General features: G+C 51.9%; 1 protein-coding gene across 1 annotated transcript; it reads left to right on the top strand.

Moving 5' to 3' along the window:
• Window positions 1-2,560: 2,560 nt before the first annotated feature.
• Window positions 2,561-4,216, top strand: LOC132835190 (T-complex protein 1 subunit theta-like). The gene has a single exon (XM_060854555.1). It carries the CDS (start codon window positions 2,561-2,563, stop codon window positions 4,214-4,216), a length of 1,656 nt encoding a protein of 551 aa, XP_060710538.1.
• The last annotated feature ends 6,602 nt before the right edge of the window (window positions 4,217-10,818 follow it).

The following is a 10,818-nucleotide window of genomic DNA, read 5'->3' on the forward strand; positions in this document are numbered from 1 at the left end:
TCACCTGCCCTCTGGGTAATTAGGGTTGGGTAATAAATGTTGGAGCAACCAGCGATGTCCACATCCTATGAATTATTAATTAAAAAAAGAAAGTTTAGCCAAGAATCATTGAAAATTATCAATATAAATCTACACTGTATAGGACCCTAGAGCAGAAGGTCCAGATTACATGGCATTATCTTGAGCCTACGTCACAGAAATGGGCCATTCGGCCTATCTTCTCCATACTGGTGTTTTCTGAAACATATGCATCTCCTCCCACCCCACAAATATGCTTGTCCCCTTACATGTTTATCCAACTTCAGTGTCACCCTGCTTTCCATTTATCAACAGTATTCCCCTTTCCCACTCCCTGTGAGTATGTATTCCACATTCTAACCTTCCCAACCCCCTGTGGGAGCGAGCCCCACTTTCCCCCCAACCTCTGAGTGAGGAGGTTAGTCCACGACTGTCAGACATTGAGGGCCCATAGCCCAACTCTGGCTCCCTACGTCACAAAATCAAGGTTCCATCTCCCTCTGTCCAGTCCATCGGAACTAGCAGAATGAAGACAATGAAGTTCACAACATCACAAAACAATTGTCGATTCAAATATAAATCAGAACCTGACAGTCTAACGGAAACCAGATGTTAGGATGCTACATGGATTTAAATCAAACACAGAGATAACGACTCCACACAGGCGTCATCCCCAGAGACGAAAGAATTATTGGGCGTGGTGTACCACAATATCCAATAAAATCTTCCCAAGTCAAGGTAACGGACGGAGATGTTATGTTAGAGGAGAGCCACAGGATTGTTCAATGTGATTCTTAAATCAGCAAAGGGTTAACCCAATAAATTCCCAGGGTCAGGCGATTATTCTGGGGGGAGAGACGATGGAGAATGGGCCTTTGTTGAGAAGGAGAGAGTCGCTGAAACGGATAAAATTCAGATGCTGGGGGAATTCATCCTCGCTGCCCTCCCCACTCTCCCCATCCCTCTCTCCCAACAGGTAGTTGACACAGGGGATCCCAGCATGGGAACAGGAGGTGAACATTTCCCATCGGACTCAAGGAGAAATTTCGGCCTTCAGAGAATAGTGAGCCAAGCTGCTGCATTGCATAATCCCACAGGGGGTTCTGAACGCACTCAGGAATGAAGCTACATAGGGTGGGGGTTAGGGCAGGTAACTGGACATGAGGGGAATGATTAGCCGTGATCCTAAGGAACAGCAGTTAGATTTGGGTAGTACAATGGCCGACTCCTGCCCCTATTCCACTTTCTGATATCTTGTTATGGTGAACCCAGGCAGAGGTTCAGGTCCAGGATCTCTCCAAGAAGCTCAGGTCCTGCAGACATTTCAGACACTTTCCACCCATCCATCACATCCTGCTGCCCATCCAATCACCAAGGAGAAAATGAGCACTACAGATGCTGGAGGTCAGAATCCAGAGTGTGGTGCTGGAAGAGCACAGCAGGTCAGGCCCCTGATGAAGGGCTCTTGCCCGAAACATCGATTTTCCTGCTCCTCGGATGCTGTCTGACCTGCTGTGCTTTTCCAGCGCCACACTCTCAACCCAGTCCAGCAGCCTGCTCCTTACATCTCTCACTTCCCTTCAGACAGACTCTGGGAGTGTTTGATGGGGGGACAGTGTAGAGGGAGCTTTACTCTGTATCTAACCCCGTGCTGTCCCTGTCCTGGGAGTGTTTGATGGGGGGACAGTGTAGGGGGAGCTTTACTCTGTATCTAATCCCGTGCTGTCCCTGTCCTGAGAGTGTTTGATGGGGGGCGGTGGAGAGGGAGCTTTACTCTGTATCTAATCCCGTGCTGTCCCTGTCCTGAGAGTGTTTGATGGGGGACGGTGGAGAGGGAGCTTTACTCTGTATCTAATCCCGTGCTGTCCCAGTCCTGGGAGTGTTTGATGGGGGTGACAGTGCAGGGGAGCTTTACTCTGTATCTAACCCCATGCTGTCCCTGTCCTGGGAGTGTTTGACTGGGGGACAGTGAAGAGAGAGCTTTACTCTGTATCTAACTCCGTGCTGTCCCTGTCCCTGGGAGTGTTTGATGGGGAGACAGGGTAGAGGGAGCTTTACTCTGTAACTAACCCCGTGCTGTCCCTGTCCCTGGGAGTGTTTGATGGGGGACAGTTAGAGGGAGTTTTACTTTTAGTTTAAACGAGTAGAGGAGCTTTACTCTGTATCTAAACCCAGTTCTGCCTAATGATCTGATGGGGGAGAGATGGATGAATAAATTGAGGAAGGTGATGGATGGAGAGATTGATAAAGAAAGGGATGGATAGAGAGATTGATGAACAAAAAGATGGATGGAGAGATTGAGGGAGAAAGTGATGGATGGAGAGATTGAGGGTAAAGTTGATGGAGGGACAGATTGAAGGACATGGGGTCAATGAAGAGATTGAGGGAGTAGGAGGTGGATAGATAGATTGAGGAAGACAGGATGGATGGATGGATTGAGGAAGGCAGGATGGATGGAGGGGTTGAGGAAGACAGGATGGATGGGGATGGATTGAGATGGCCTTCCGGATAAGTTTTGCCCCCCTTCTGCCCCCTACAGGTGATGGCGGCCCATGTTCCAAAGCCCCCTGGGTACCTGCAGATGCTGACCAGCGGGGCGCGGTACTTCAGTGGCCTGGAGGAGGTTGTCTTCCGCAATATCGAGGCCTGCAAGGAGCTGGCGCAGTCCCTGCAGGCTACCTATGGGCCGAGTGGCCTCAACAAGCTGGTGGTGAACCACCTGGAGAAGCTGCTGGTGACGGGGGACAGCAGCACGGTGCTGAGGGAGTACCAGATCGAGCACCCAGCCGCCAACATGCTGGTGCTGGCCATGAAGATGCAGGAGGAGGAAGTGGGTGACGGACGCACCCTGGTACTGCTGCTGGCCGGATCGCTGCTTGACCGGGCGGGCTCCCTGCTCAGGAGCGGCCTCTCTGTGCCTGAGGTGATTGAGGGTTACCGCCAGGGCTGTCAGAGGGCCCTGGAGGTGCTGGAGGAGCTGACCTGTGGGCGCCTGGACGACCCCCTGGATGAGGACGCTGTAGCAGACACCGTGCGGACCCCCATCATGAGCAAACAGTGCGGCTACGAGGGCACACTCTCCCGGCTGGTAGCCCGCAGCTGCGTGGTGGTCAGCTCAGGGGGTCATGGTGTCTTTGACCCCGACCTGGTGAGGGTCTGTAAAGTGCTGGGGGCCGGGGTGGGAGACTCCCTGGTGCTGGGGGGCATGGCCTTCAAGAAGGAGGCCGAAAGCCTGGTCACGTCCGTGCGGGACGCCCGGGTGGTGGTCTACAGCTGCCCCTTTGAGCTCTCCAGGCCCGAGACCAAGGGCACGGTGCTGCTGCAGGGCCCGGCTGACATGCTGGGCTTCGGCGACGGGGAAGAACGTCTAATGGAGGCCCAGGTGAGGGGCCTGCTGCAGGCCGGAGTCACCGTGCTGGTGATCGGGGGCAAGGTAGGGGAGTTGGCCCTACACTACGCCGATCAGCACCGGTTGATGGTGGTAAGGCTTCACTCCCGGCACGAGCTGAGCCGCCTGGCCAAGGCGGTGGGAGCCACGCCGCTCCTGAAGCTGGGAACGCCGTCCCAGGAGGAGCTAGGCCACTGCGACCGTGTGTACCTCCAAGAGGTGGGTGGCACACAGCTGGTGATCTTCGAGCAGGAGAAGCGGGCGCCGGCTGTGGCCACGATTCTGCTGCGGGGTCCCCTTCATGGCTTACAGGACCAGCTGGAGGAGGCCATCCGGGATGGGGTCAGCACCTACAGGAGCCTGGGCCTAGATTCCCGCCTGGTGCCGGGAGCCGGAGCCACCGAGGTGGAGCTAGCCTTACAGATCAGTGCCCACGGGGCCTCGTGCCCTGGTTTGGAACAGTATGCCATCCAGGAGTATGCCCGCTCCTTCCAGGACATCTCCGAGGCTCTGGTCCGTAACACCGGAGACCGTGAGCGGCAGGTCATCACCCAGCTCTTAGCCGCTCACCAGGAGGGCCACCGCAACCTAGGCTTCAACATGGAGCCCGGAGACGCCGAGGTGCTGGACGCAGCCAAGGCTGGTATCTGGGACTCTCTCCTGGTCAAACGCTCGGCCATTAGACTCGCCACCAATGCCGCAATCACCGTGCTCAGTGTTGACCAGATCATCATGGCCAAGAAATCTGGTGGGCCCAAACCACGTGGAGAAAACCCCAACTGGGATGAGCCTTCGGATCACATCGACTGAGGCTCTGGGACATTCAGTCTCCATCTGCTCCAGCACACCCACTGAACCAATAAAGCAGACAGTGTCTGCACCCAGTTACCTCTCTCTCTCTCTCTCTCTCTCTCATTCACTTGGTTTCATGAAGCAGATCCCCAAAATACACACACACACACACACACACACACACACACACACACACGTACACACACACACACACACATATGTGCACAGACACACGCACACACTCACACCCCCACACACACTCTCACACACACATATACACACTCACTCACACATACTCTCAAACACACAGACACACAGACACACGCACCCACGCATGCAAACACACACACTCAAACACACACACTCTCACACACTTATGCACACATACACACACACTCACACCCCACACACACTCTCACAAACACATATACACACTCACTCACACATACTCTCAAACACTTATGCACACATTCACACACCACTCACACACACACACACCCACGCACACACAGACTCAAACACACACACTCACACACAGACTCTAACATACACACGCTCACACACACTCTCATGCACACACACACATGCTCTTTCTCTCTCACACACATGCACTCTGTCACATGCACACACATAACTAGCTCACACACACAAATAGAAACACATATACACATGCTCTCACACACACACTCTCTCACACACATATACACACACGCTTTCTCACACATACACACACGTGCTCTCACACACACATACATCCACACACGCTCTGTCACACACACACGTACACACACACGCTCTCTCACACACCTTCACCCCCACACTCTCTCACACACACACACGCTCTCTCTCTGACACACACACATGCTTTCACACACATGCCCTGTGACATGTACACACACTAGCTCTCACACATACTCGCACATAGACATGCTCTCACACACATACACACACTCTCAAACACATTCACATACACACCCACGTTCTCTCATGCACTCACAAACATACACAGACATACACACGTTCTCTCTCTCTCACACACACACACACACACACATACACACACACTCTCTCACACACATACGCACACAAACTCACACATATGCATGCACAGACACACACATACACATGCAGTCACACACACATACAATCTCTCTCACACACTCACGCATACACACACGGTCTCTCATGTGCGTACATACACACACTCACACAGACACATACACACACTCTCACACATACACACACAAACACATGCTCACACATGCACTCACAATCACACACACTCACATACACGCACACAGACTCAAATAAACACACTCACACACAGACTCAAACACACACACACACACACACTAATGCACACACACTCACACACAGGCATTCTCTCTCTCACACATTTGCACACTGACACATACATACACTCTCACATGCACACACATTCCCTCTTACACACGGTTGCATGCACATTCTCACACACACTGACACACGATCACTGTCTCTCACACTCTCACACACACACTCTGCCGCGCACACTCTCACACACGCTCTCTCAAACACCTCTCTCACACATATACATTGATACACGTTAACTCTCACACACATTCACACTCACACACACTTATACTCACACACACAAGCTCACAAACACTCACAAATACTTACGCACACACACACATACTTACACTCACATTCACACAAAGTCATACACACCACACACACCACACACACTCACTCTCTCTGGGAATTACCGACCAGTCACTCTTATGTCTGTGGTAAGCAAGGGACTGGAAAGGATGCTGAGAGATTGGATTTATGATTATTTGGAAAAACATAGTGTGATTAAAGATAGACAGCGTGGCTTCGTGAGGGGCAGGCCTTGCCTCACAAACCTTATTGAGACCTTTGAGGATGTGATGAGACAAGCTGACGAAGGTCGAGCGGTGGATGTGGTGGAGATGGATCTCAGGGAGGCATTTGGTAAGGTTCCCCACGGTGGGCTCATTGAGAAAGTTCGGAGGTCAGGGATACAGGGGAATGCGGCTCTCTGGTTACGGAATTGTCTGGCCAAAAGAGGACAGTGAGTGGGAGTGGGCGGCAGGTATTCCTCCTGGAGCTGGGTGGCCAGTGGTGTCCCACAGGGATCTGCTCCTGGGCCTCTGCTCTTTGTAGCTTCTATAACTGACTTGGATGAAGAAGTGGGAGGGTGGGTTAGTAAGTTTGCCGATGACACAAAGGTCGTTGGGGTGTTGTAGATAGCATCGAGGGCTGGTGCAGGCTACAACGGGACATTGACAGGATGCAGAGCTGGGCTGAGAAGTGGCAGGTGGAGTTCAACCTGGATAACCCTGAAGTGATTCATTTTGGAAGGTCAAATGTGAATGCAGATTACAGAGTTAAAGACAGGATTCTCGGCAGTGTGGAGGGACAGTGGGATCTTGGGCTCCATACACATAGATCCCTCAATCTTACCACCAAGTGTTTTGGCTTCCATTAACAGCGGGATTGAGTTTAAGAGCCGCAAGGTTTTGCTGCAGCTCTATAAAACCCTGGTTAGACCACACTTGGAATATTGTACCCACATCTGGTTCCCCCATTACAGGAAGATTAGAGAGAGAGAGCAGAGGAGATTTACCAGGATGCTGCCTGGATTGGAGGGCTTCGCTGATGAAGAGACGATGAGTGAGTTTGGGTTTTTCACACTGGAGAGGAGGAGGAAGAGAGGTGCCGAGACAAAGGTGGGCAAGGTAATGAGAGGCGTCGCTAGAGTGGATAGCCAGAGACCTTTCCCCAGGGCAGAGATGGCTGTCACCAGGGGGCATCATATTAAGGTGATTGGAGGAAGGTTCAGGGGCGATATCGGAGGGAGGTACTTTACCCAGAGAGTGGGGGGAGTCAGAGACAGTGGGAACATTTCAGTGACAGCTGGACAACCACCTGGACGCCAGGAAATTAGGGGGGTGGAGGTGAGGGTGGTCAGTAAATTGAGGAGTGTGTAGGTGAGGGTGGTCAGTAAATTGAGGAGTGTGAAGGTGAGGGTGGTCAGTAAATTGAGGAGTGTGTAAGTGAGGGTGGTCAGTAAATTGAGGGGTGTGTAGGTGAGGGTGGTCAGTAAATTGAGGAATGTGTAGGTGAGGGTGATCAGTAAATTGAGATGTGTAGGTGTGGGTGGTCAGTAAATTGAGGGGTGTGTAGGTGAGGGTGGTCAGTAAATTGAGGAGTGTGTAGGTGAGGGTGATCAGTAAATTGAGGAGTGTGTAGGTGAGGGTGGTCAGTAAATTGAGGAGTGTGTAGGTGAGGGTGGTCAGTAAATTGAGGAGTATGTAGATGAGGTTGGTCAATAAATTGAGGGGTGTGTAGGTGAGGGTGGTCAGTAAATTGAGGAGTGTGTAGGTGAGGGTGGACAGTAAATTGAGGGGCATGTAGATGAGGGTGGTCAATAAATTGAGGGGTGTGTAGGTGAGGGTGGTCAGTAAATTGAGGGGTGTGTAGGTGAGGGTGGTCAGTAAATTGAGGAGTTTGTAGGTGAGGGTGGTCAGTAAATTGAGGAGTGTGTAGGTGAGGGTGATCAGTAAATTGAGTGTGTAGGTGAGGGTGGTCAGTAAATTGAGGAGTGTGTAGGTGAGGGTAGTCAGTAAATTGAGGAATGTGTAGTTGAGGGTGATCAGTAAATTGAGGAGTATGTAGGTGAGGGTGGTCAGTAAATTGAGGGGTGTGTAGGAGAGGGTGGTCAGTAAATTGAGGGGTGTGTAGGTGAGGGTGGTCAGTAAATTGAGGAATATGTAGGTGAGGGTGGTCAGTAAATTGAGGAGTGTGTCGGTGAGGGTGGTCAGTAAATTGAGGGGTGTGTAGGTGAGGGTGGTCAGTAAATTGAGGAGTGTGTCGGTGAGGGTGGTCAGTAAATTGAGGAGTGTGTCGGTGAGGGTGGTCAGTAAATTGAGGGGCGTGTAGGTGAGGGTGGTCAGTAAATTGTGGGTTTGTAGGTGAGGGTGGGCAGTAAATTGAGGAGTGTGTAGGTGAGGGTGGTCAGTAAATTGAGGGGTGTGTAGGTGAGGGTGGGCAGTAAATTGAGGAGTGTGTAGGTGTGGGTGGTCAGTAAATTGAGGAGTGTGTAGGTGAGGGTGGTCAGTTAATTGAGGGGTGTGTAGGTGAGGGTGGGCAGTAAATTGAGGGGTGTGTAGGTGAGGGTGGTCAGTAAATTGAGGGGAGTGTAGGTGAGGGTGGTCAGTAAATTGAGGGGAGTGTAGGTGAGGGTGGTCAGTAAATTGAGGAGTGTGTAGGTGAGGGTGGACAGTAAATTGAGGAGTGTGTAGGTGAGGGTGATCAGTAAATTGAGGGGTGTGTAGGTGAGCGTGGTCAGTAAATTGAGGGGTGTGTAGGTGAGGGTGGTCAGTAAATTGAGGGGTGTGTAGGTGAGGGTGGTCAGTAAATTGAGGGGAGTGTAGGTGAGGGTGGTCAGTAAATTGAGGAGTGTGTAGGTGAGGGTGGTCAGTAAATTGAGGGGTGTGTAGGTGAGGGTGGTCAGTAAATTGAGGAGTGTGTCGGTGAGGGTGGTCAGTAAATTGAGGGGTGTGTAGGTGAGGGTGGTCAGTAAATTGAGGAGTGTGTCGGTGAGGGTGGTCAGTAAATTGAGGAGTGTGTCGGTGAGGGTGGTCAGTAAATTGAGGGGCGTGTAGGTGAGGGTGGTCAGTAAATTGAGGGGTGTGTAGGTGAGGGTGGGCAGTAAATTGAGGAGTGTGTAGGTGAGGGTGGTCAGTAAATTGAGGGGTGTGTAGGTGAGGGTGGGCAGTAAATTGAGGAGTGTGTAGGTGTGGGTGGTCAGTAAATTGAGGAGTGTGTAGGTGAGGGTGGTCAGTTAATTGAGGGGTGTGTAGGTGAGGGTGGGCAGTAAATTGAGGGGTGTGTAGGTGAGGGTGGTCAGTAAATTGAGGGGAGTGTAGGTGAGGGTGGTCAGTAAATTGAGGGGAGTGTAGGTGAGGGTGGTCAGTAAATTGAGGAGTGTGTAGGTGAGGGTGGACAGTAAATTGAGGAGTATGTAGGTGAGGGTGGTCAGTAAATTGAGGGGTGTGTAGGTGAGCGTGGTCAGTAAATTGAGGGGCGTGTAGGTGAGGGTGGTCAGTAAATTGAGGGGTGTGTAGGTGAGGGTGATCAGTAAATTGAGGGGCGTGTAGGTGAGGGTGGTCAGTAAATTGAGGGGTGTGTAGGTGAGGGTGGTCAGTAAATTGAGGGGTGTGTAGGTGAGGGTGGTCAGTAAATTGAGGGGTGTGTAGGTGAGGGTGGTCAGTAAATTGAGGGGCGTGTAGGTGAGGGTGGACAGTACATTGAGGGGTGTGTAGTTCCTGCTCTCTGACTCTGGGTAAGCTGCCAATCTGACTCAGTGCTGAGGGGGTCAGGCCCCTTTAATGATGATGATGAAGTGACCGCGCGGTGGGGAATGGTCCCTGATCTCAGACTCTGCTTCAAGCAGCAGCAGCAGGAGATTAAAACCCTGCAGCGGGGCCTAGCCTGGGCCGGACCGGCCTGCTGCGTTATCTCAGTTACTGCTGGTAATGACTGTAACCTCCCCAGTGCCTCATCCCCAGTGTTCACTGTTTTACCAACATTCACCGTGATCCAGATTTGTACCAGCCTGAGGGACGTGGGGATGAGAAACTAACCTTCCTAAAACACAGCAGATAATCACCTTGTTCACCTGAATCAATAAGGTTCATCTCCGTCTGACTGCGATGCACTGTCACTGCTTCATCTATCTTACTGTCAGTCTTTGTCTAGATCAACCTCCCTCTGTTATTATCGCAAATGGAAATGTGAGACTAATTTGTGTCTCTCTCCCAAGTCTGAACCCCTCTCCTACCTCCCAGATAAAGAAGACTTTCTGAAAATGATAATCGTGTGGCTGGAAGAGTTAGGTTTCTGTGTCCCTTACCCCCAGCCACTGTCCCCACAGTCTCCCTCGTTCCACCCCAAAGCCTCTTGTCTGGGTCTATCCCAATGTCCGCCCCAGGCTGAGTTACCCCATTGAGGGTGGAGCTGGTGTCTGGGGATTTTTAAAAATTCATTCACAGGATGAGGGCATCACTGGCTCGGCCAGCATTTGTTCCCATCCCTAATTGCCCCTGAGGGTGGTTTAAGAGCCAACCCCATTGCTGTGGGGTCTGGAGTCACGTGTAGGCCCAGGCCAGGTGAGGCTGGCAGTTTCCCTCCCTGAAGGACATTAGTGACCCAGATGGGGTTTTCCAACTGTCACCCGGAGACTATCAAGTTCAGATTTCTTTCGTTAATCAAATTCAAATCCCACCCTCTCCCAGGCCAGGATTCGAACCCCAGGACGCCAGGAGATTATCAGGGTGTCTGGATTAACAGCCTCAAGGCCATCACATTCCCTCACCAGAGGCCAGTCACCTTGACTCCTATCCCTGTGCCCAGCTCTTATAGAGACTGCGATGAGACACAGACCCAGGCACAACCCAAAGACTGAGGGGGACAGACAGAGGGGAGGAGGGTGAGGGCAGGTGGAGTCACTGGAAGAGGAGCAGGCAGTGCGCGAGGGTGAGGGGAGGGTGGGTCGTTGATGGAGGGTGGGGAAGGGAGGAACAAAGCTGAATGTAGCAAATGAGAGAAAG

This window comes from Hemiscyllium ocellatum, chromosome 44 (assembly GCF_020745735.1).
Source record: "Hemiscyllium ocellatum isolate sHemOce1 chromosome 44, sHemOce1.pat.X.cur, whole genome shotgun sequence".
In the NCBI taxonomy this organism is placed as follows: domain Eukaryota; kingdom Metazoa; phylum Chordata; class Chondrichthyes; order Orectolobiformes; family Hemiscylliidae; genus Hemiscyllium; species Hemiscyllium ocellatum.

Excerpts from the sequence above, each read along its gene's own strand:
- LOC132835190 (XM_060854555.1), top strand. The coding sequence starts at position 2,561 with ATGGCGGCCCATGTTCCAAAGCCCCCTGGGTACCTGCAGATGCTGACC.